We start from the raw sequence: 27,012 nt of genomic DNA, 5'->3' as shown, positions 1-27,012 counted from the left end.
TCACTCCCTCAGCACTGACCCTCCGACAGTGCGTCACTCCATCAGCACTGACCCTCCGACAGTGAATCACACCCTCAGCACTGACCCTCCGACAGTGCCCACTCCCTCAACACTGACCATCTGGCAGTGCATGGATCTCTCAGCACTGACCCTCCGACAGTGCGGCACTCCATCAGCACTGACCCTCCGACAGGGCTTCACTCTCTCAGCACTGACCCTCCGACAGTGTGGCACTCCCTCAGCACTGACCCTCCGACAGTGCCCACTCCCTCAGCACTGACCCTCCGACAGTGCGGCACTCCATCAGCACTGACCCTCCGAAAAGGGCATCACTCTCCCAGCACTGACCCTCCGACAGTGCATCACACCCTCAGCACTGACCCTCCGACAGTGTAGAACTCCCTCTGTTCTGACCCTTCGACAGTGTCGAGCTCCCTCTGCACTGACCCTCTGACAGTGTCGAGCCCCCTCTGCGCTGACTCCCTGACAGTGTAGAACTCCCTCTGCGCTGACCCTCTGACAGTGTAGAACTCATTCTGCGCTGACCCTCTGACAGTGTCGAGTTCCCTCTGCGCTGACCCTCCGACAGTGTAGAACTCCCTCTGCGCTGGCCCTCTGACAGTGTCTAGCTCCCTCTGCGCTGACCCTCTGACAGTGTCGAGTTCCCTCTGCGCTGACCCTCCGACAGTGTAGAACTCCCTCTGCGCTGACCCTCTGACAGTGTCGAACTCCCTCTGCGCTGACCCTCTGACAGTGTCGAACTCCCTCTGCGCTGACCCTCTGACAGTGTCGAGCTCCCTCTGCGCTGACCCTCTGACAGTGTCGAACTCCCTCTGCGCTGACCCTCTGACAGTGTCGAACTCCCTCTGCGCTGACCCTCTGACAGTGTAGAACTCCCTCTGCGCTGACCCTCCGACAGTGTCGAACTCCCTCTGCGCTGACCCTCTGACAGTGTCGAACTCCCTCTGCGCTGACCCTCCGACAGTGTCGAACTCCCTCTGCGCTGACCCTCCGACAGTGTCGAACACCCTCTAGGTTGACCCTCCGACAGTGTCGAACTCCCTCTGCGCTGACCCTCTGACAGTGTCGAACTCCCTCTGCGCTGACCCTCTGACAGTGTCGAACACCCTCTGCGCTGACCCTCTGACAGTGTCGAACTCCCTCTGCGCTGACCCTCTGACAGTGTCGAACTCCCTCTGCACTGGCATTTTGTTCCCAAAGCTCCTCGGACAGCACCTTCCAAACTTAAGACGACTTTGTTCCTGAATGACAGGGGCATCAGATAAATCTGAATGTCAACATCTTCACATTCCCCTCCAAGCCACTCACCATCCTGACTTGGAAATATACCACTATTCCTTCAGTATCACTCGGTCAAAATCTTGGAATAGTTCCCCCTGTTAGGAATTTCATTGTGGGTCTACATACAACACATGGACTGCAGCGATTCAAGAAGGCAATTTGCCCCCACCTTCTCGGGGCAAGCAGGGTCGGGCAATAAATACTGGGTCCAGCCAGTGACACCTATGACCCATGAGACAGGGACAGTATCTCACATGTTATAGGTTATTTTAAAGAACAGTTTGTGTCCTGAATAAATAATAATTACTTGACATTATTAACTGTTCGTGTTAAACATTATCCTGTGTATATTTGCACACGCCAAAATGTGGCCATTGGAAACATTGATACAGGGTGCAGCTCCTCATCTGTTAATCTCACCTGCAGGTTAACGCAGCCCTAAACTGAAAGCTTGGTGTAAACACTGTACAAGGTTCTCCACCAAAGCACTAATTATTTTATTTTGTTTCCAAATGCTTTGTTACATTGTTCTTTTCCTCTATCATTATTCACTCCTGGGTTGTTCTGGTCAATCCTGATTTATATTCCTGTTGTTTGTCGTGAAGATTGGTGGCTGCTTTCCTCTGGTGCTGACTGTGTTGCCTCCTTCTAAAAGATCATTGACTGTGTCTCTGCTGTTACACAGGGAACGCCAGCAGAGGTTCTGTATAAAGGAACTGTCACCAGCATCAGGGAGGAAGACAATCCCAACAGGGATGAGAGAGCACAGAAGGAAACCTCTTCAAAAGGACATGTCATCTATGAAGGGAAAAGTGGTCATGTGCTCTCATATGATGGTGAGGAGCCTTTATTTGGATTTCAGATTGTCCAGGGAGTGCCACAGAATAGGTTCATCCAAAATCCAGTCGCTTGCCTTATGTTGTCAAAAGTGGATACAGATCATTGCACAATAAATTTTGTTGCAATTGCAAAGAGACAGAGAAGCTTTTAAAGGAAAGGAATTTCTTTCTCACCAATGGAAATAAAACCACTGGACAAGACTTTAATTTTTAAAACATTTAACATAGACATTTACTGTAACAAATAAACTAAAATCAATATCATTTAAACTTTACCTAAACTGTGAAAGATACTGCAAATGAAAAGGAAAATTTCATTTTAAATAATCGCCATAACAAAGGTATGCCGCCCATAGTCCCAAACCCACTCATAATCTGTATAACTAACATAGCATCACCTGTAAAATCAGGCTTTCTGACTTGGTTCCTGCTATGTGGAATCTCTCCCTTACACTCACTGCAGTCCTTGTGTCACACTCATCAGCAGCGATACGCTAGCAGACGTCCCTGGACACAGTCAACACTGTGCATAGATGCATATCTATGAAGCCTCTGTCACTCACTCTCACAGTCATCCTGGTGCACCGGATCCACAGCAAACTCCCTTCACCAAGTCTTGAAACTATCTGGTAGGTTCTGACAAAATGAAGTTAGCAATTTCCAACCTATCCCATTTTTATCTATTGCTCTCTGTCCTTTCAACTTATAGAACCAAAGCATCACCATTGTCTTTACTGTATTCACAAGGCCTGAAGGTCTTATAAGGAAAGGCTGAGGGACTTGGGTCTGTTCTCATTGGAGAGAAGGCGGCTAAGAGGGGATTTAATAGAGATATACAAGATGATCAGAGGATTTGTTCAAGAAGGGGAGTAGGGATAACCCTAGTAACTATAGGCCGGTGAGTCTCACTTCTGTTGTGGGCAAAGTCTTAGAGAGAATTGTAAGGGATAGGATTTATGAACATCTGGATAGGAATAATGTAATCAAGGATAGTCAGCATGGTTTTGTGAAGGGCAGGTCGTGCCTCACAAACCTTATTGAATTCTTTGAGAAGGTGACTAAGGATGTGGACTAGGGTAAAGCGGTAGATGTGGGTATATGGATTTTAGTAAGGTGTTTGATAAGGTTCCCCATGGTAGGCTACTTCAAAAAGTACGGAGGTATGGCATTGATGGTGAGTTGGAGGTTTGGATTAGGAATTGGCTGGCTGGAAGAAGACAGAAGGGGCAGTTAGATAAAACTCTGAGGGAGAAAAGAGGAGATGATGCTGATAGGATTAGAACATAGAACATAGAAAAGTGCAGCACAGAGCAGGCCCTTTGGCCCACGATGTTGTGCCAAAAGTTAATTGTAATGTAAAATAAAATAACTTAACTACTCACCCCTCAACTCACTGCTATCCATGCGCATGTCCAGCAGTCGCTTAAATGTCCCTAATGACTCTGTTTCCACCACCACCGCTGGCAACGCATTCCATGCATTCACAACTTTCTGTGTAAAGAACCTTCCTCTGACATCCCCTCTATACTTTTCTCCTAATATCTTAAACCTATGAGGTTTACCAGGATGTTGCCTGGTACGGTAGGAAGATCGTATGAGGAAAGTCTGAGGTACTTGGGGCTGTTTTCATTGGAGAAAAGAAGGTTTAGGGGTGACTTGATAGAGGTGTACAAGATGATTAGGGGTTTAGATAGGGTTGACCATGAGAACCTTTTTCCACGTATGGAGTCAGCTATTACGAGGGGGCATAGCTTTAAATTAGGGGGTGGTAGGTGTAGGACAGATGTTAGGGGTAGGTTCTTTACTCAGCGAGTTGTGAGTTCATGGAATGCCCTGCCAGTAGCAGTGGTGGACTCTCCCTCATTATGGGCATTTAAAAGGGCATTGGATAGGCATATGGAGGATAGTGGGCTAGTGTAGGTTAGGTGGGCTTGGATCGGCGCAACATCGAGGGCTAAAGGGCCTGTACTGCGCTGTATTTTTCTATGTTTCTATGATTGGATAGGGTGGACAGTGAGAGTCTTTTCCCTAGGATGATTACATTGGTTGTACGAGGGGGCATAGCTGCAAATTGAGGAGTGATAGATTTAAGACAGATGTCAGGGGCAAGTTCTTTACTCAGAGTGGTAAGGGTGTGGAATGCCCTGCCTGCCAATTTAGTTAACTCAGCCACATGAGGGAGATTGAAACAATCCTTGGATAAGCACATGGATGATGATGTGATAGTGTAGGGGGATGAGCTGAGAATAGTTCACAGGTCAGTGCAACATCAAGGGCAGAAGGACCTGTTCTGCGCTGTATTGCTCTATGTTCTATATTCTAAGTATCTATTCAAAAGCTACCAAACAGAAAACTCTTCCATTCAGGAAGAACCCAGCGTGTTTTTGCTGTCACAAATGTTCAGTGTATCTGAGCTGCAAGCAATAAAACAGTCAATCAACACCACCTCCAACCCCCCCACCACACCCGGCAACTGCAATCAACTTTCTGTTTATCCTAAACTTTCAACATTTCAACTCCATGTGAGCTGAGGTTGCTATGGCGTTTCTTCTAACCAATTGGTTTAATTGGGAACTCTCTAATAGAATGTTCTGGAATTAACATGAAAACATTGCATTACACGAAAGAAAAATACAGATATTCCCAAAATACAACTTTCTTCCCAATTCCTAATAACAAAACATAAAGTTATGAAGTAGTTGATCAGCCATGGTCATGTCAGTTGAAGGATCAGGTGTTCATCAGGAAGCACTGACGAAATCTTTCCCTAATAGAGAACTGGGATCAATTACATTAGTGCCTGATCAAAGATTAGCACCTCATTCTCAAAGTTGGCCACTTGGACAGTGCAGCACTCCCTCAGCACTGACTCTCCGACAGTGCGGCACTCCCTCAGCACTGACCCTCCGACAGTGCGGCACTCCCTCAGCACTGACCCACCGACAGTGTGGCACTCCCTCATCACTGACCCACCGACAGTGCGGCACTCCCTCAGCACTGACCCTCCGATAGTGCGGCACTCCCTCAGCACTGACCCTCCGATAGTGCCGCACTCCCTCAGCACTGACCCACCGACACTGCGGCACTCCTTCAGCACTGACCCTCCGACAGTGCGGCACTGCCTCAGCACTGACCCTCCAACAGTGCGGCACTCCCTCAGCACTGACCCTGACAGTGCGGCACTCCCTCAGTACCGACCCTCCAACAGTGCAGCACTCCCTCAGCACTGACCCCCCGACAGTGCGGCACTCCCTCAGCACTGACCCACCCACTCCCTCAGCACTGACCCCCCGACAGTGCGGCACTCCCTCAGCACTGACCCACCGACAGTGCGGCATTGCCTCAGCACTGACCCACCGACAGTGCTGCACTCCCTCAGCACTGACCCACCGACAGTGCTGCACTCCCTCAGCACTGATCCCCTGACAGTGCGGTACTGTTTCTCACGAATATTCAGGTTTTGAAAATGAAGCATTACACATTGACCCCAGTGAAGGATGAAGGTAGTGATTCTGATTTGTGTAAAATTGCTTTTTGTGGTTCAGCAACCATGATTTCAATTCCGTGCTGCTGTGCAAAAACTGAATCGCTCTCAACCAACCTGTCGTGTTCTTCCTGTTAACTCATGTTGATCAGAAACAAGACACTGAATCATTTAACTGATGCCTGAACTTTGAGATGATATTGGTGAACCCAATGTTTGGTTGGGAATCTGTGAAGGGTGCAGGGAGGTAATGTACAGGGCCATGAGTGACTAACAGAGCCTCTAACAAGTGAACCATTAAAGCTGTGTCACTGCCTACAGATACCTTCCTTCTCTGCTGCCATTAACAGAACAGCACCTCCTGCATCCACAAGTCTGCTTTGATTTTCGTTCTCATTCACTTTCCATATAATCTTCAGGAATCACATCAGGAAATTCCAAAGACAACCAGTGGAGTTCTGTAGCCGTGAATGAAGTCACTGGAATGAAGCGGAGTTATGAGATGATGGAAGGAGCCATCGTATGGGGTTTAACGACCCGAGATTCAGTGCCTTCCAGCTATGAGGGTAAGCGTGTGTGTGAGAGAGATAATCTCTTCCGTTTTGAGAATTCCATCTTAGCCTTAATGAATGACAGCCATCAGGCTGGGAAGCCAGAGCTGAAGGTTATGTCTACACTCAGTCATACTCGCATCAATCTGTCAAAGGTCTGACAGCTCCTAACCCATTTTTCACAAATTGATCAGTTGGTTGGACAATTGTTACTAAGAAATTGTGTGTTGTTTATCTTTATAGAAGATAGGCCCTTAGAACTATGTCTAAGTCATTTTTGAAAACATGAAATGTTTTGGCCTCAACTGCTGCACAGTGGCAAAGAATTCCATAGGTTCTCCACTCTGTCAGTCCTAAACATTCTCCCCATTTCCTTAGATCCCTGGTTTTGGACTTCTCAGTCATTGGGAACATCCTTCCTGCGTTTAGCCTGTCACACCCTGTTAGAATTTTAGTGGTTTCTTTGAGATAGCTCCTCTCTTTTAAACTCCAGTGAATATAGTCCTAACTAATCCAGTCCCTCCTCATACTTAACCTCTCATTCCCAGGAGTGAGTCTGGTAAACCTTCACTGCACTCCCTTCATCTCCAGAAGATCATACCTCAGGTATTCCAGGTATGACTTCATCAAGGCCCTGTCTAATTGCAGCAAGACATCCCTGCTGCTGTACTCAAATCCTCAGTACGAAGACCAACATACAGTTTGCCTTCTTCACCTACACATTTACCTTCAGCGACTGGTGTACAAGGACACCCAGGTCTCGTTGCAGTTCCCCCTTTCCTAACCTATTATCATTCAGATAATCTACCTTTCTGTTTTTGCTCCCAAAGCGAAGAGCCTCACATTTATCCACAGTATCTGCCACGTATTTACCCACTCACTCCACCTGTCCAAATCACACTGAAGTATCTCTTCATCCTCCTCACAGCTCATCCTGACACCCAGGTATTGTGTCATCTGCAAACTTGGAGATATTACATTTAGTTCCCTAATTTTAAATTTTTATTCAACCTAGTTTTCTAATCACCCTGTTCAGCAATGTTATGACACATCTCTGGAAAAGATGAGACTTGACACTACCCCTGCACTACAAGATAGCCCCTTAAACCATTCCCAGGGTGTTTGGACAGTCCATCTTCCGGAGTTACACCAGCCCCACTCCCCATCTTTTCCTCCGCTACGTTGATGACTGCATCTGCGCCACCTCATGCTTCCACGAGGAGGTTGAGCAGTTCACCAACTTCACCAACATATTCCACCCGACTTTAAATTCACCTGCACCATCTCTGACACCTCCTTCCCCTTCCTGGACCTCTCCATCTCCATCAATGATGACCAACTCAACACTGATATTTTTTATAAACCCACCGACTCCCACAGCTACCTGGATTACACCTCTTCCCACCCTACCACCTGCAAAAATGCCATCCCATATTCCCAATCCTCCACCTCTGCCGTATCTGCTCCCAGGAGGACCAGTTCCACCACAGAACACACCAGATGGCCTCCTTCTTTAGAGATCGCAATTTCCCTTCCCACGTGGTTAAAGATGCCCTTCAACGCATCTCGTCCACATCCCGCACCTCCGCCCTCAGACCCCACCCCTCCAACCATAACAAGGACAGAACGCCCCTGGTGCTCACCTTCCACCCTACCAACCTTCCCATAAACCAAATCATCCGCCGACATTTCCGCCACCTCCAAACAGACCCCACCACCAGGGATATATCTCCCTCCCCACCCCTCTCCGCCTTCCGCAAAGATCCTCATTTCCCCTCCCCCCACCTTACCCCAGTTCCAACCTTCCAGCTCAGCACCATCCTCATGACCTGTCCTACTGGCCAATCTCCCTTCCCACCTATCCGCTCCACCCTCCTCTCTGACCTATCACCATTACCCCCAGCTCCATCCACCTATTGAACTCTTAGCTGCCTTCTCCCCAACCCCCACCTCCTCCCATTTATCTCTCCACCCCGGAGGCTCCTAGCCTCATTCCCGATGAAGGGCTTTTGCCCAAAACATCGATTTTCCTGTTCTCGGATGCAGCCCCTTGACCTGCTGTGCTTTTCCAGCACCACTCTAATTTTGTCTCTGGATTAACAGTCTAGTGATAATGCCATCGCCTCACCGAAATACAAGTGCACTAGATTCATTATCAACTGGGCAGGTACTTGCTTCAGTAAAGTGACAGTAATGCAAGGATCGTATGTTTTGAACTTGTGCAAGGGTAATCCCCAATGGATTTCTAATCGATTGCCTTAACTACTCAGCCACCACCAAGTGCTCAGTTCCTAATCTGAATTATTAACATGTATCACGAACAGCCAATGGTTACTCATTTTGGTTTAGTTTTGAGGTATTGATTTCTTACTGGAGAATATGTATTGTGTGTTTTAGGGCTGATGTTTCGTGCTACTCCCAGGGCCAGACTGAGTCACCATGACTCCAACCAAACCCCTCAGGTTCATGGCTCAATCACACAAGGTACCTTCGCTCACCTGCAGACCATGATGGATATCATCAGGTGTAGATTGTCAGGAATCTTGGCTGTGAACATTCAGTTCATCTCTTCCAATCTCCGACACACTCTCTCCATCGCCCCATTTCAGTCTCACTCTCTATCTCTTTATCATTCTGTCTCTCTCTCTTTCTCACACTCTGCCTCCCTCGCTATCCCTCTCACTCCATCTCTCAGCAGACGTTCAAAACTTATTTCACGGTGACAGATACAAGAATTTCTACATCATTAATCAACTGGAAGCATTTATACAAGGAAATAGACTTTCTGCCTCTTTATATAAATAACCCCTCTGCCTTGAGGCAGAGTTCCAAAGTTACACAACCTTCAGAGAGAATCCCCCCCCCCCCACCTCCAATCTGTGACCTGAAATGACCCCTAATTTTAAAGCAGTATACTCTAATTGTGGATGCCCACGAGAGGAAATGTCCTTTCCAAGTCCACCTCGTCAAACATCATTCAGGGTATTGTAATCTTCAATCAAATGTTTTGGTCTTCTGCATTGTACTGGAAGCAAGCCAGCCTGGCTAACCTGTTCTTCCTGAGAAAAGCCATATTCCAGTTATCAATCTTAGTAAGCCTTCTCTGAACCCCCCCACACTGTATATTTCCATCTTGCCTTAAATATGGCGACCAAGGTTGCACGTTGTAATTGAGGGATGCTATCACCACTGTCCTGTATAAATGAAGTATAAGATCCTTACTTTGATTAAATAAATACAGAAATTGTCAGAGAAACTCCGCAGGTCTGGCAGCAGCTTTGGAGAGAAAAGAGTCAGTGTTTCAGGTCCAGTTTCTGTTTTGGATTTCCAGCATCTGCCTTTTTTTTTGTTTATCCTTATTTTGATATTGAATTCTTGTTGAAATAAGAGCTGGCATCCCACAAGCTGCACCTTCATACTAACCTTTGCAACTCATGCACTAAAGCACAGGTCCTTCTGCACCTTGGACTTCAGCTATTCTCCATTTAAGTAATACTCTGTGTGCTTTTTAGTCTACCTGCCAAAGTGACTGACTTCGCATATTTTTGCATTATATAGTAAATTCTTTTCAGATTAAAGTGATAAAAGGCACATGTATCTGCTAGTTTTTGCCCACTTTATTGTCTGCAAACTCATGTTTTCACACTTGATCTTCCTCATTTTTGTCTTCCATGAATTTAGTCACCATGCCCTTGCTCTACTTATCTAACTCTTTGATATACGTCATAAAAAGTTGAGGATTTGGCGCAAACCCATTGGGGAACACCACTTGACACATCCTGCTAATCTGAAATAGACTCATTTATGCCTACTGTTTTCTGCCAGTCAGCTAATCTTCTGTCCATGCTAATATGTTAGCTCCTGTGTCATGACCATCTGTTTTGTGTAGTGACCTTTTGTATGGAGCCTTGCCAAATGAAATAAATGATGTGCAAAGATGCTCATCTAGCCAGTGATGTCCTCATCCCATGAACAAATATTTTAAAGTTTCCTAATCTAATTCTGACATTTAGTCATAATTGTTAATATTGAGTGGTCAGCTGAGTGACATGAACATTTGAACTTAAAAAGCAACAAAAAATGAATATGCCATTTTTCAATGGACTTGGAATTCTATGCACTTTTAATTCTACCTAAAATCAGTTATTCTTATCCCAGACATTGAAAATCAGGAAGTTTCAAAAAAGTCAACTGTCAAAATTAAGAAAGAGATCATAGATGAAGAGTTACCAGTAACTGTTCAGGCAACCAGGTGTAAACAATGCCAGTAAAAAAGAAAGTAAATTTGGACACTCCAGTCTAATATATCTGGTTTATATGTAGTGGACCTGCAGTCCAAAACAGACTTTTAAGCAGTTTTGTCATTTAGGTATTAATTTTTGCCTCCTACATGCCCTTTTCTGAAAGCACTCATGTTAGGATATAATTCTCAGTCACTGATTTTACTTTCATGTCCAATCAAATGAGCATTCTAATTATGTGAATTTGAATTGTTGGTATTGACTATTTGAGCATTTAGGCATTATAATTGAGAATTATCAAGTACTCAGCTGTCATTGTACATGCAAAGTAGTAGTCAAGGAAGAAATCTTTGCTCTGTCCTTGTCATTTTGAGCACAGTGTATTTTTTCGGATCATCGATCTAACTGTGACTGCAAACTCTGAATAATTTGCCAACAAAACATCTGAATATATCGCCAATGTGTGCACACAGTAGATGTGCGCAAGGTATTATTTACTTTTAAGGTGATAAATCCTTGTGTAAATTTTGTAGCATCATGTAAGTATAGAATTATCAGTTATCTCAAGTGGCCAAATAATAGTTCAGGTTATAAAATTCCAATTTTTGGTTTCTCACATGCAGAAGTGTTTACATTGAGGTTACCAATTTATATTTTACCATTTTAGTAAAATGCAAACTCTAAGAATGGAAGTAACCAGTAATTCAAGCTGAGTGCGTGAAATGCAATGAGGATCTGTCACCTATGGACATTTCAAACATTGCCTGGTGTCATAAATTTCATCGTTGGCAAAGTATTATGATTGCTGGAAAACTGAATTAAAAATGGTGGAAACACTGCAAATTGGCAGAATATTTTGGTGAGAACGATTAAGTTAACGTTGAGATGTTAAGTTCAGATGCTGCCCGACCTGCTGGAGGTTTTCAGTGTGAACTTTGATATTCTTAAAATTCAAAGGAAAACGTGATGCGATAAATGCAGTCCAAAAGATTCATCACTTGCAATTGCGTCTTCTCTTGGCTGTTTTAGGGCTAGTAAGGTTTTTGGCAAAGTGTATTATTGATCAGACTTAATACAGTCAAGTGCTACCCTGAAGTATTATTAAGGGTTGAATTTAGCCACTAAGCACTGAATAATGCATACAAAACTTCCTCAGAAGTATTATATACTTACACTTCATATTGGGTATGAGAGTTTAAATAATATACTTTATCTGCAGCTGACTTGAACAATGGTGTTGCAAGGAAGGAATCATTGAGTAAAGAAGTGACTCGGGTATGGGTCAATGAGGATATTAAAATGCGAAGCTTCTCTCCAACTCCAGTAAGTACACTTACTTTCAAAATTTTGATGTTTGGTTTTGGTAATGATCTGTCTCTGCTTCAAATTTTTGTTTGGAACAATAAGTATGCTTCTATTGAGAGTGCTCATTTTCAATAGTTGGTTGCTATTTCATGTATGTGTGCTTGTTGGGGTCTTATGTGGATATCTGCGCTGATGCGGATGTAGCTTAACATTTGGTCCATGTTGGTGTTTGATTTTATGGTGAGTCATCTAAGTGCTGTGAACAAACAAAGGAATTGCATTGCTATTGTAGTCATGCTTGGTGTATTTCCAATTCCTTGCAAGCTGAATTTAGTATATTAAATATTCTCCACCCTTTACCTGCTGTAACTACTTCATTCTTGGATTTCTACCCTCCAGTGCATCTCCCCTTCTACTCCCTCACCTGTCACAATTATAGTAGCTGTATGCACCACAAACTTAATTTTTATTTTGATCTGTTAAGACCTTAATATTGCTTAGAAATCTTACTGAAAACCAATATTGGCTGAATTTATATTGAATATTTTTGTAAAGTAACTGTAAGAGCAGTAAACAAATGAGGTTACAGTTGACTAATTGCCCTTCCTTACAGATGAGTGCATCTTAGTAACAGGCATGGGGTTTCTTCCACTTCCACCGTACTGGTAGTTGAATGAGAATGCAACTTTTCACTAAGCAAAAGTTGTGTTCATTATATATGCACCTTAACCAGGTGAAGTCTGATAAAGTTATGTGGCAACCAATTCAGAATTATTTAAGATTTTGTAAAATTAACTTTGAATTTCTTCAATTCATCAAAAGCAAAAGTTTAAATTAATGTAATGTTGGCCTCTCTGGAGGTGACCATATGAGTCTATCTCTGCAATCGAGAACATGGATGAGGTTGTAGTCCTAATCTCCATTTCAAATGTTTAATAGAAATTACCTCTGAAAGAAGAGGAGGAGCCTGAGGAGGAAGATGATGATGAATTAGGCCATGCAGACACATATGCTGAATATATGCCAATGAAATGTAAGTCTAATTCTTCAGTCAAATTGAATTGTCTACTTCCAGAACATCTATAAAATTAAATAAATGTAAGTATAATTAGTGTAGCTTAATGCTTATGTTGCTTAGTGATCATTTTATCAGTGACCAAACTATTGTTTATGGTCTTCCTAAATGGCAATTGATGACCTACTTTTAAACTATACAGGTGATTGGGTCTGTATGAATTTCTGACCGTTGATGGATTTTTCTGTCAAGGAAACTGTTTGGATGGTAAAATTAGTTAAGTAATTTTGACTACAGTATTTGAGATGTGTAAATTGCACTCTGATATAGACAATGTTTTTTGAGTTTGGGCATACCACTGTGATGTAACAAGTTTGAAGCAGTTTATTAGTCAAGTTCCAGTGAGATTGTCAAATGGACCAACCATTCAATGACAGAATTTTGAGCTTGAAGTCTTTGTTCTTTGGTAGCACACTTGCCTCTCACTTGGTAAACTGTAGATTCGTGTCCCATTTGAGACTTGCACCTCTGCCATCTGCACATTCATTTTATTTTTTTTTTGGGAGAGTTGATAAAATTAAAGTCCTGTTTTCCCTTTAGGTGTTTGTAAAAGATGTCAAAGATCTATTTGAGGAACAGTGCAGGTATTTTCTGATCCTGTCCAATATTCATACTTCAAATGACATCACTAAAAGAGATTCTGGTTATTATCATAATTATCACTTGTTTACAGGACCTTGCTATGCAAAGTTGACAGTTTTTCCATTGTTATAACAGTGACTGCACTTCAGAATTAGAGTCAGAGATGTGCAGCATGGAAACAGACCCTTCGGTCCAACCTATCAATGCCGACCACATATCCAAACCCAATCTTGTCCAACCTGCCAGCACCCGGTCCATGTCCCTCCAAACCCTTCCGATTCATATACCCATCCAAATTCCAAATGCCTTTTAAATGTTGCAATTGTACCAGCCTCCTCCACATCCCCTGGCAGCTCATTCCATACACGTACCACCCTCTGTGTGAAAATGTTTCCCCTTAGGTCTCTTTTATATCTTTCACCTCTCACCCTAAACCGATGCCCTCTAGTTCTGGACTCCCCGACCCCAGGGAAAAGACTCATAATTTTGTAAACCTCTATACGGTCACCCCTCAGCCTCCGACGCTCCAGGGAAAGCAGCCCCAGCCTGTTCAGCCTCTCCCTGTAGCTCAAATCCTCCAACCCTGGCAACATCCTTGTAAATCTTTTCTGAACCCTTTTCAAGTTTCACAACATCTTTCTGATAGGAAGGAGACCAGAATTGCACGCAATATTCCAACAGTGGCCTAACCAATGTCCTGTACAGCCACAACGTGACCTCCCAACACCTGTACTCAATACTCTGACCAATAAAAGAAAGCATACTGGTGGCACAGTGGTTAGCACTGCTGCCTCCCAGCACCAGAGACCCGGGTTCAATTCCCTCCGGCAACTGTCTGTGTTGAGTTTGCACATTCTCCCCGTGTCTGCGTGGGTTTCCTCTGGGTGCTCCGGTTTTCTCCCACAGTCCAAAAAAAAGTGCAGGTTAGGTGAATTGGCCATGCTAAATTGCCTGTAGTATGAGGTGAAAGGGTAAATGCAGGGGAGTGGGTCTGGGTGGGTTGCTCTTCGGCAGGTTGGTGTGGACTTGTTGGGCCGATGGGCCTGTTTCCACACTGTAAGTAATCTAAATCCAAATGCCAAATGCCTTTTCACTATCCTATCTAGTTGCAACTCCACTTTCAAGGAACTATGAACCTGCACTCCAAGGTCTCTTTGTTCAGCAACACTCCCCAGGACCTTACCATTTAAGTGTATAAGTCCTGAAACTCCATCTGCCACTTCTCAGCCCATTGGCCCATCTGGTCAAGATCCTGTTGTAATCTGAAGTAACCTTCTTTGCTGTCCACTGCATCTCCTATTTTGGTGTCATCTGCAAATTTACTAACTGTACATCTTATGCTCGCATCCAAATCAATTATGTAATTGGCAAAAAGTAGAGGACACTCTACTGGTCACAGGCCTCCAGTCTGAAAAGCAACCCTCCACCACCACCCTCTGTCTTCTACCTTTGAGCCAGCTCTGTATCCAAATGGCTCGTTCTCCCTGTATTCCATGAGATCTAACCTTGCTAACCAATCTCCCATGGGGAATCTTGTCGCACGCCCTACTGAAGTCCAGAAAGATCATACCAACGCCCTGCCCTCATCAATCCTCTTTGTTACCTCTTCAAAAAACTCAATCAAGTTTGAGAGACATTTTTTTTCCCACGCACAAAGCCATGTTGACTATCCCTAATCAGTTCTTAGATTAGAGTGGTCCTGGAAAAGCACAGTAGGTCAGGCAGCATCCGAGGAGCAGGAAAATCGACGTTTCGGGCAAAAGCCCTTCATCAGGAACAGAGCTTTTGCCTACTTTTGCTTAATCAGTCCTTGCCTTTCCCAATACATGTATGTGCTGCCCCTCAGGATTCCTTCCAACAACCTGCCTACCACTGACATCAGGCTCACTGGTCTATTGTTCCTGGCTTGTCCTTACTGCCATTCTTAAACACATTAGCCAACCTCCAGTCTTCGGGCACCTCATCTGTGACTATCGATAATACAAATATCTCAGCAAGTGGCCCAGCAATCACTTCTCTCGCTTTCCACAGAGTTCTCAGATACACCTGATCAGGTCCTGGGGATTTATCCACCTTTATGCGTTTCAAGACATCCAGCACTTCCTCCTCTATAATATGGACATTTTTCAAGATATCACCATCTGTTTCCCTACAATCTTTATCTTCCATATCCTTTTCTACAGTAAATACTGATGCAAAATACTCGTTTAGTATCTCCCCCATTTTATGCGGCTCCACACAAAGGCCGCTTTGCTGATCTTTGACGGGCCCTACTCTCTCCCTAGTTACCCTTTTGTCCTTAATGTATTTGTAAAAACCCTTTGGATTCTCCTTAATTCTTTTTGACAAAGCTATCTCATGTACCCTTTTTGTCCTCCTGATTTCCCTCTTCAGTATACTCCTACTGCCTTTATATTCTTCTAAGGATTCACACGATCTATCCTGTCTATACCTTACATATGCTTCCTCCTTTTTCTTAACCAAACCATCAATTTCTTTAGTCTTCCCTTTCACCCTAACAGGAATATATTTTCTCCGAATTCTCGTCATCTCATTCCTGAAGGCTTCCCATTTTGCAGCCTTTACCTGAGAACATCTGCCCCCAATCAGCTTTTGAAAGTTCTTGCCTAATACCATCAAAATTGGCCTTTCTCCAATTTAAAACTTCAACTTTTTTAGATCTGGTCTATCCTTTTCCATCACTATTTTAAATCCTATGGAATTATGGTCACTGGCCCCAAAGTGCTCTCCCACTGACACCTCCATCACCTGCCCTGCCTTATTTCCCAAGAGTACATCAAGTTTTGCACCTTCTCTAGTCGGTATATCCACATACTGAATCAGAAAATTTTCTTGTACACACTTAACAAATTCCTCTCCAACTAAACCCTTAACACTATGGCAGTCCCAGTCTATGTTTGGAAAGTTAAAATCCCCTTCCATAACCACCCTATTATTCTTAGAGATAACTGAGATCTCCTTACAAGTTTGTTTCTCAATTTCCCTCTGACTATTAGGGGGTCTATAATACGATCCCAATAAGTTGATCATCCCTTTCTTATTTTCAGTTCCACCTAAATTTCCCTGGATGTATTTCCAGGAATATCCTCCCTCAGCATAGCTGTAATGCTATCCCTTATCAAAAACGCCACTCCCCCTCCTCTCTTGCCTCCCTTTCTATCCGTCCTGTAGCATTTGTATCCTGGAACATTAAGCTGTGAGTCCTGCCCATCCCTGAGCCAGGTTTCTGTAATTGCTATGATATCCCCGTCCCATGTTCCTAACCATGCCCTGAGTTCATCTGCCTTCCCTGTTAGGCCCCTTGCATTGAAATAAATGCAGTCTAATTTATTAGTCCTACCTTGTCCCTGCTTGCCCTGACTGTTTGACACTCTGCTGTTCTCAACTGTGCCAGTCTCAGATTGATCTCTTTCCTCACTATCTCCCTGGGTCCCACCCCCGCACCTTACTCCCGAGCAGCTCTGGGAAATCTCCCTGCCAGTATATTAGTCCCCTTCCAATTTAGGTACAATCCGTCCTCCTTGTACAGGTCACTTCTACCCCAAAAGAGATTCCAATGATCCAAAAATGTGAATCAGTCTCCCATACACCAGCTCCTCAACCATGCATTCATCTGCTCTCTCCTCCTATCCCTCCCTCACTAGTTCGTAACACCAGGAGTATCCCTGATATTACTACTCTTGAGGACCTCCTCTTCAGTTGTGCATTATTTTCTAATATCCTGCAACTAAGGAAAGTGATATATAAATGGAAGTTGTATCTTTTGTAATTAACTAGTACAAAAATCATTTTCTACTTTGTCAATTTGAATTATTTCTAGGAATTACTGCAGGGTTTGGTAGGAGTCCGGACTAAAATGTATTTTCAGATAAACACTCAACTGTTGAAATTGCATACAAGTAATATTCTCAATGTTCCACAATGAAGAAAAGTGGAAAACTGAAATAAGACAACACTGGAAATATACAACAATTGGTTTGTGCAGATTCCATCAACAAATTGGATGTGCACTCCTTTGTTTGGTGAAGATGAAACATATATAATGTCACTTGTTGTCTTTTTGTCTTTGTAAACCTGCAGTTGTGTGTTTTCTAAGACTTGTAGTGGAGTACACCACATCTAAATCAAATTCCACTTTGCCATATATTAGAAAGTATGTTGTGAACATATATACACCTATTTAAAAGTCAATTGCCTTTCTTAACAGTGAAAGTTGGCTTGCGTCATCCCGATCCAGTTGTGGAGACCAGTTCTTTGTCCAGTGTAACACCGCCTGATGTATGGTATCGTCTAACTTTACAAGAGGAGACTATTGATAATGGTTGGCTTTCTGCTTTGCAGCTGGAAGCAATCACCTATGCTTCTCAGGTATTGGGTTTTAAAAACGTTGGCTTTACTGAAATTTGATTTCTTAATACGTAATGTTTTCAGTGCAGGTATTGAAGTATTGTTTCTTTTTAAACCATAGCAACATGAAACATTCCTCCCCAATGGGGATCGTGCAGCCTTTCTGATAGGGGATGGTGCTGGTGTGGGTAAAGGAAGAACCATTGCTGGCATTATTTTTGAGAATTACCTTCTTGGTAGAAAACGATCACTATGGTAAGTGGAGATCAGGATTTGTTCAACTTGCAGAAAACAGAGCTTTTATTGATCTTCTGTTATGTTTTGTGCTTATTACAGGTTTAGTGTATCCAATGACTTAAAGTATGATGCTGAACGGGACCTGCGGGACATTGGAGCAAAAAATATCCAGGTTCATGCGCTGAATAAGGTAAATTACTAAGCCATTCTTCCATATAAAGTTATAGCTGCACTTTGAAGGAAAAGATCCACTTATTTAATTTGTTTCATTATGTTCTCTATTACATGTGAAGATTTTTAGAATGTAAGTATTACTTGGTGCCATCCAATGATTAAACACACAAACATACGTTTCTACCCAAAAATATTCCCAGTTTTCCTGATTACAAATGATTACTCGTGTTAATGGCTCTTTGAATTCCTCAATGGAAATTCTACATTGGCTCAAGTTGCCCTGGTTTGTGGGACATTCCTCTTCTGATGGTCAAGAATTGGCAAATTTTCATGAAATCTTTACCCCTGTTGCACTAAGTGTAAACTTGAGGTGTTTTCTCTCCTTTTTCTAACCAAGTGCTGAATGATTCTTCTAGAAGAGATGACTGCAGCTTTTTGATATTGCAAGAAGCATTTATAATCATTTCACTTTTGGGAATTCTGATGTGCTGTATGTTTTAATTTTCTGAAAAAAAACTGTCCTCAACACCTTCAAATTCTTTTTTTCTTCTTCTTCTTTCTCCCATTAAACTTGTTATGGACCAGACCAGCCCCCCTCAAAATATTTTGATAGCCTACACCCTAATTTTGTCTTATTTTAAAGTCCCGTATAACGCATTGTGTTCCAGATCCAATTCGTCTGGTCAAGCTACTTGACGTAAAACAAAACACAATTTATTCCAACACCACAGGTAAAATACAGCAAAAAAAAAAGAACTCAGAATAACAACTCTATTGGAAGACTTAAAAGAATAATAAATACTGTAACTATTACTAATTAACTGTTTCAATATATTAACAGCCCATAAAAGCACCCTTTGACAAAAAGGCTAATTTGGTAAAGAGACTTCATCTCACGTGTGTTCCTGAAGCCCAAGGGGGAGAACCCCCAACTTTTGGCTGTAATCAAGAGAAGGGAAAAATAGCTTCCACTTTTTCAAGCCCACAACAGGAATTGCTGAAAGCTAACGAAAAACTCTCGATCTATGAGAGCTTGACTGCACCCACGCGGGCTGCTTCTGTTGTTCTACCTTAACAAAGAAAAGCCCAAGGTGTCTCAAATTGTTAATCTTCTCATGGACTCTCTTCGCCTGTCCCCTGATCTTTCTTTAAAAGAAACAAGGACAAAACATACCTCTTAAAGCCATGGCATTATCACAAACTCAACCTAAAGCTAGTTTAGAACACAGAGCATCGAACTGTACAGCACAGGAACGTGTCGTTTGGCCCATGTTGTGCTGAGCATGACCCGAAATGAAACAAATCCTTTCTGCTTACTGTTGGTCCATATCTCTCCACTTCTTGCATATTCGTGTGCTTATCTAAGTCCCTTCAATGCCCCTAAGATATCTGCCTCCTCCACACCACCCTGGCTGTGCGTTCCAGATGCCTACTACTGTACAAAGACTTGCCCACATCTCGATTAAACTTGCCCCTCCAAACTTAAATACATGGCCTTTAGTATTTGACATTTTAACTCTGGGGGAAAAGGATTCTGACTGTCAACCCTATCTATGCATCTCATAATTTTATAGACTTCTGTCAAGTCTCCCCTCAACCTTCGCCACTCGAGAAAACAACACCAAGTTTTTCTCCTTGTAGCTCATACCCTCTAATCCAGGCAGCATTGTGGTAATCCTCTTCTGCACACTCTCCAAAGCCTCCACATCCTTTCTGTAATGTGGTGACCAGAATTGAACACAGTATTCTAAAGCTGCAACATGATATCCTGACTTTCATACTCAATTCCTCGACCAATGAAGGCAAGCACACTGTAGTCCTCCTTTACTACCCTTTCTACTTGGGTGGCCACTTTGAGGGAGCTATGGACTTGAGACCCAAGATCCCTCTGTATATGAATGCTCTTCGGAACCTTACCATTAACTGTATACTTGTTCTTAACATTTGATCTCCCAAAGTGCAGCATCTGACACCTTACCAGATTAAACTTCATCTGCTATTTCTTTGCTCATATCTGCAACTGATCTATATACCTTTGACAACAACCTTCTACACCATCCACAACTCCACTGGTATTGTCTGAAAACTTACTAACCCACCCATCTATGTTTTCATCCAAGTCATTTATACATAGCTCACAGCAGATGTCCCAGTATGGATCCCTACGGAACACCACTAGTCGTGGACCTCCAGCTGGTGCTACATTGCTATGACAAATTACTAACAATAATGAGTGACAGTGGTGGCTGAAATTGTAGCTCAACCTAGTTTAATTGTTTATTCTGTCTATTACATTTCAAGTTCAAATATGGAAAAATATCTTCGAAACAAAATGGAAGTGTGAAGAAAGGTGTAATTTTTGCAACATACTCTTCACTAATTGGCGAAAGTCAATCGGGTGGAAAATATACAACCAGGTTAAAACAACTTTTGCACTGGTGTGGTGAAGATTTTGATGGAGTAGTATCCTTTTTTTTTTGCGAAATATTTGAATTATAACTAATGCTCCACATTGCCGTAAGTTTGCTTCTGCAAGTCACTTTGAGATCAAAATGATGCACAATGATATATTTGATGTAAAATTTTGAAATTCAGTTGTCATATTGCTAACTACCTCATGCTTGCCCATTTTGCTTAATTATGAAGTGTGATTGTTCTGTTTTCTGCGGCAGAGGGGAAGACCCCGATTCTCTATCTTGCTACATCTTTACAATCTTTCATGTGCTTGGAAACGTCATTCTCCTCCAAGGTTGTTATTTTCATTTCCATTCACATCACTGCACTGTGTCTCAGAGACCCTGTGGCTACGTTCTTTGCCTTGGTTTTCCTCTCGCGTGTTTATCACTTCAGAGTTTAAATTTTGAGTCAACATGTAGTCACTATGCTATATCACTTCACCCTATCTCTTAATCTCATCACCGCTGATATCAGTGAACTGCACCTTTCTTCAATAAGCATCAGAAATGTTTTCTGTCTGCTGTAATTAGTTTCATTTCTCTCTTGGGACACTTGACAACTTGTGTTGTATTTTTGCCACTGAACAGTTGAACAACTTACCCCATAGCCTCCATATTGTGAAGACAACTCATTCTTGTCCAAGCTCCGCATATCTTTGTACGAGCAGAGCAGATCTATTATGAAAGTCTTGCCCCTGCTTTTGTCAATTTCAAACCTGTCTCCTCTTTAGCTGTCCTAGCTGGCCTTCTGTCGTTCTTGCGTATTGTTTCTATATCTTGTGTTAAGGTGGATTTGTCCTTCATAAGATTGCTTCCAATTTAAAATTCTCAACTTGAATTACACTGTGGTTCATCCCTTCTATCTTTTGATTGAGATACAATGTATAGCATGCAGAATTGAGATACAATGTATAGCATACTTTTCAGTTGTTATTCTTTACATAAATAGAATGGAGAATATAGTGTTATAGCTACAGAGAAATATTAACTCTGGAGTATGAGGTCTGTTTAAAAATCTGATCACCGTGGGGAAGAACCTGTTCTTGAATGTTAGTACATGTTAACAAACCTTTGTATCTTCTGCCCAACAGAAGAGAATGAAATACAATATAACTGAGATGGGCGATGCCTTTGATTCTGTTGGCTACTTTCCTGGGGCAGTGGGAAGTGTAGGTTGAGTCAGTGGATGGTAGGCTGGTTTTTGTGATAGTGGCGGTGTTCTCCCTAATTTCTTGCAGTCTTGGGCAGACCAATTGCCAAAGCAAGCTACGATTCTTCTGAATAGGATGCTTTCTATGATGTATCTTTAAAAGATTGAGTTTGTTACTTAAACAGGAATAGGTCATTGGGCTCTGTCCCATTCCTTTAGATCATGACTGACTTTTTTTTTGCATTGCCACTTTTGCACACTATTTCTAGCCCGTTTGATGTCGTTCATCTTCAAAAATCTTATTAGCTCCTTGAGTTAAACATGCTCAATGATTTGAGTTTCCACAGTTCTCAGGGTTAAGTGTTGACAGGTTGAATTTTCTTTGCTTTGTGATAATAGAAGTATTTGTGACTGTAGCATCAACGTGGATGAATAGGATAGATCACTTGTGATATTTACTTTTGGGAACTTGAAACTCTCGACCGCCGCCACCGTAGCACCATTGATACAAACCAGCAAGTCCTCCACTCTGCTTCCTGAAGTCGATGACCAGCTCCTTTATTTTGCTGACATTGGAGCAGAGATTGTCGTCATTACAACATGCCACTAAAGCTCTTTTGCCTCTTTTCTCTACTTGTCATTGTTTAAGGTCCGCCCTCACTATAATGTAGTCGTCATCAAACATAAATGGGAGTTCTTCGTCTGTGCTGCAACTTTTCCATATCATCAAATGACAAACATTCTATTCTTGTCACTGAGCCTCTTGTGCACCTTGTTCCTGCTACCACAGTCTCATTCCGTCAGTTTCTGTAACAGACTTCTCTGCCAGTCCCCCTTAAATCCATCCCCTTGATCTGGGATGCAGCCATGAGGTTCTTTGAATCAGACAGTACTTCTATTTTTGTAGTTATAATCTTTTTGGAATGATGTCAGTTTTCTTCCTTTGCATCTCTACAATGAATTGGTGCATAATAGGGAGAGTATACAAATTTTCGTTTTGGAGTGGAATTCATCAATTAAAACTGCAACACTTCATGAATTTGAGTGTTCAACATCTGTAGACCATTAGTAAAACTTCATGAATTTCTTTATTGTCTGGGGTCATTACAGCTACCATTTTCTGTAATAAATTATCTGGAGGTTTAGTATGTTGTAAGAAACCTTTAACATAGTGCCGTTGCGAAAATTCTTCAACATTGGCTTCTTAACCATGGAATAGATTGGTCCAGTAGTCTAATCAATCTGCACAGACACATGTCACTTCTGGTACACTTAATTTAAAAATGACCTTGACTGAATTATTTCAGATTATTTTTGATGAATGCCACAAAGCTAAAAACTTGTCTCCAGTTGGATCCTCAAAACCCACCAAAACAGGTTTGGCTGTACTGGAACTACAGAACAAGTTGCCAAAAGCAAGGGTGGTGTATGCTAGTGCGACAGGTATGCAAGTTTCATTATGGTTTATTGACTAAGGAGTGATTGAGTTTGTTACTTAAACAGGAATATGTCATTGGGCTCTGTACCATTCCTTTAGATCATGACTGACTTTTTTTTTGCAGTGCCACTTTTGCACACTTTCTAGCCCGTTTGATGTCGTTCATCTTCAAAAATCTTATTAACTCCTTGAGTTAAAAATGCTCAATGATTGAGTTTCCACTGTTCTCGGGGTAAAGTGTTCCCATGGTTCGTCACCTTCTGAGGAATTAACATGATTTTGTAAAGGGATTTTTAAAGGGGCCAAGGGCAAACTGGCATAGGTTAAATAAAGTAAGGGAGTTGGGCATGGCTTGAAGATTGGAGGCTTGAAGTTCTGGTGGGATGAATTTCACTTGTCTTGAATGCAGTAACTAGCACTGGAAAGAAGACTAAACAGCAGTTAAGGGTTTGGGGGAATGTTAATGTGGACTTAGAAAGCAATTAGAATATTGGATTATTTAAGGGCAGCAATTAAGGTAATGCTCAACTACTATGCAGACAATGTTATGAAGAGATAAGCTGGGAACTGCATATTCAGCTCTGTATGACTTTTCAAAAGAAGGCAGGAAGGGAAATGGTGGTGGGTTGGTCTTTATTAAAGAGAGAGAATAAGTATAAAAGCAAAAAAAGTATTTGATTAAATGATATAGCATCCATATTGGTGAGGGAAAGAAATAACAGGGAGAAGACACAAGTAGTTTATGAGCACCTAACTGTGCGAAGATTTAATTGAGAGGTAACGAGAACATGTAGAAAGGTTGTACATTATTAATGGGAAACTTCAATTATCTTGTAGACTGAAACTCAAATTGGCAGAGATAAAAGAATTCAGTGTATTTGGCAGTTATCGATAACAATATGGCTGGATCCAATGAAGGATCAGGCTATTTAAAAAAAAAAGTGACTATATCATGGTATTATTTAGCATGAGTGACAAACATGAGTCTAATTATGAAGGAATGAGGGCAGAGTTGGCTGAAGTGAACTGGGGAAGGAGTATGGTAGAAGAAGTTGGATTAGATTAGTCGGTGTGGAAGCAGGCCCTTCGGTCCAACAAGTCCACACTGACCCGCCGAAGCGCAACCCACCCAGACCCATTCCCCTACATTTAACCCTTCACCTAACACTACGGGCAATTTACAATAGCCAATTCACCTAACCTGCACATTTTTGGGGATTGTGGGAGGAAACCCACGCAGACACGGGGAGAATGTGCAAACTCCACACAGACAGTCGCCTGAGGAAGGAATTGAACCCGGGTCTCTGGCGCCGTGAGGCAGCAGTGCTAACCACTGTGCCACCATGCCACCCATAATGAGCAATGACAAACTTTTTTTTAAAAAGAAACAACCCTCCTTGCTCATAGCAAGATTATATCCCAATGAGGAAGAAAGATTCGTAGAACATAACTCAATCATAGTTAAACAAGAAAATTAATACCTAATTTAAAGAAAAAAAAAAGCAATGTTTGCAAGGATAAGTGGTAAGCCAGAGGATTGGCAAAGTTTTAAAACTCAACAAAATGTTGAGAAAATAAACTGAGGATAAATGAGCAAGTCGTATAACAATGGACAGTGAGGTTAATCAAATATATATATAAAAAAGAGGCTAAAGTAAACATGGGGACCCTTGAATAATGAAGTTAAAGAAATAGTAATTGGGAGCCAGGAATTGTCAGAGGAGCTGAAGAAATAATTTGCAGTTCTTTATGGTAGAAAGCGCAAATAACATTCTTGAAAATATGAAATAATCTAGGATCAGTAAAGAAATAAGTACAGAGAAGAAAAGTACTGTGGAAGCTAATGGGGCTTAAGATAAGACCCCTGGACCGAATTGCTTATATTAAAGGATATTAATGGAAGTAGCTATAGAGACAGTAGATCTTGGAGAAGCCCCAGAGGATTGGAAAGCTGCCATTAAAATGCCATTATTACAAAAGAGATAGAGACAAATGAAACTGTTGGCTGGTTAGCTCAACATGTCATTGGGGAAGTGTTAGAGTTCATTCGAAAGAATGTAATAGAGCAAGCATGTATATATACCAGACAAAGATTTGTGAACAGTATTATATAAGGTTATGGGAATGGGTAGCTCAAGGAATTGAAATGTTCAATCAGCCAAGATTGTATTGAATAGTGGGGCAGATATGATTTGAATGGCCTAGTTATTGTCCTCTCTTGCTGAGCAGAGTCAGCATGGCTTCATGGAGGAGATATTATTCCTGATAAATTTATTAGAATTAATTGAGGTAACAAGATTAAAAAGGAAATGGTACATGTTTCCCCTGCTATCTGAAAGTTGAGCGTTCCTATGAAGCAGTTTGTAAGCTGAAATGGTGAGGTGAAAAAACTATTACCATGAATTTATATTGGAAACATTCTTGAGCATTCCCAGACCCAAAAAATGCCTACCAAATCCTCCCAATTAACACACGCAACCTAAACTAACATATGATGATGGCTGTTGAAAGGTTGTGGTGGTGAAAGATATTGTCGACTGGGGTATAGGAGGCAGAGATACCTTAGGACACATCTTGCTAATGAGTGCACAGAATAAATAGCGATAAAGCACAGATGCTCTCAGACGCAGTTCAAAGCTATGGCGTCTTGATGGTGAGTATAGTTCTTAGAAAAGGTGCTTGATGGTGCCACTCTCGCTGCGCGTGCTTTTTTGTAAAAGTGAAAGCCCTCTTTTGGTTAGTGAAAGGTGGAGGGTGGCATGGCCTGGCACTGGCAGGCCTCAGTTCTTTCTCAGGGCCTGTTTTACAGACATCTGTTCAAGATTTTTAAAAATGTCACCATCAAACTGTCACTTATTCTGAAATTTGAAAAGTTCTGAATTCTGAAAACCAGCTGATCCTGAGCATTTTGGATAAAAGATTGTGAACCTGTATTAAAGTACGTCTTTTGTAAAAATGAATTGGCGAAAAGTGGGAGATATCTGTATATTTGAATTTCCAGAAGGTCTCTGGTAAGGTACCCCACACAAGCTATATAAGAGCCTGTTGTTAAGAGAGAGGACTGGCTGGCCAATAGAAGAGAGTTTGATTACAGGAGGCTTTTTTGGGATGGCAAGCTGTAACTTTTACCAGTTTAAATTCCACAGGGATCTGTGCTAGGATCACAATTATGTTGTAGACTTGATCAGCCATAATCCTAATGAATGGCGAAACAAGCTCAAAGGACTGAATCGGAGATGTGTTGCTGGAAAAGCGCAGCAGGTCAGGCAGCATCCAGGGAACAGGAGAATCGACGTTTCGGGCATAAGCCCTTCTTCAGCCCTTCCTGAAGAAGGGCTTATGCCCGAAACGTCAATTCTCCTGTTCCCTGGATGCTGCCTGACCTGCGATTTTCCAGCAACACATCTCCGGCTCTGATCTCCAGCATCTGCAGACCTCACTTTCTCCTCAAAGGACTGAATGGCTTACTGCTCAAGTTTCCTGTTTCTGCACAATTTAAAAATGGACCAGGATGATCTGTTCAGAAAACTGAGAGCAGAGAGGAAAGTGATTTGATGACTTCACAGTAGAGATGGTGAAAATAGCAGAGGATGACATGTTGAGTAGAGTCTGGGATGGAAGGTGAGGTCGCCTGTCATGATTTTTGGAAAAAGGAGGGAGGTGAGAAGTATGGGAAAAGGGTCAGGCTTGGTTGAAACCCTATTAATCACAGGAAGGAATTCTTTGATTGAGGAACAAGGAAGATGTGTCAGAAACGTGTATGGAAGATAACATCCCAAAACAGATGTGAAGTAGACTGGGAGAATCAGT

The 27,012-nt window shown here is 42.2% G+C and overlaps 1 protein-coding gene across 2 annotated transcripts in view; it reads left to right on the top strand.

Annotated features, from left to right (window-relative positions):
• Window positions 1-27,012, top strand: part of sbno1 (strawberry notch homolog 1 (Drosophila)) — a 103,835-nt gene that overhangs the window by 35,480 nt on the left and 41,343 nt on the right. For both annotated transcript variants that reach the window (XM_043692636.1, XM_043692635.1), the window contains 7 exons: window positions 11,637-11,740; window positions 12,662-12,755; window positions 17,608-17,768; window positions 17,869-18,002; window positions 18,084-18,174; window positions 20,460-20,621; window positions 23,072-23,207. In XM_043692636.1, the coding sequence (XP_043548571.1) occupies window positions 11,637-11,740; window positions 12,662-12,755; window positions 17,608-17,768; window positions 17,869-18,002; window positions 18,084-18,174; window positions 20,460-20,621; window positions 23,072-23,207 (882 nt within the window). The remainder of the gene's footprint in view (window positions 1-11,636; window positions 11,741-12,661; window positions 12,756-17,607; window positions 17,769-17,868; window positions 18,003-18,083; window positions 18,175-20,459; window positions 20,622-23,071; window positions 23,208-27,012) is intronic.

Source organism: Chiloscyllium plagiosum, chromosome 6 (assembly GCF_004010195.1).
Source record: "Chiloscyllium plagiosum isolate BGI_BamShark_2017 chromosome 6, ASM401019v2, whole genome shotgun sequence".
Taxonomy (NCBI): Eukaryota; Metazoa; Chordata; class Chondrichthyes; order Orectolobiformes; family Hemiscylliidae; genus Chiloscyllium; species Chiloscyllium plagiosum.
The sequence above is the reverse complement of the archived record's forward strand: the minus strand, read 5'-3'. Positions and strand labels throughout refer to the sequence as shown.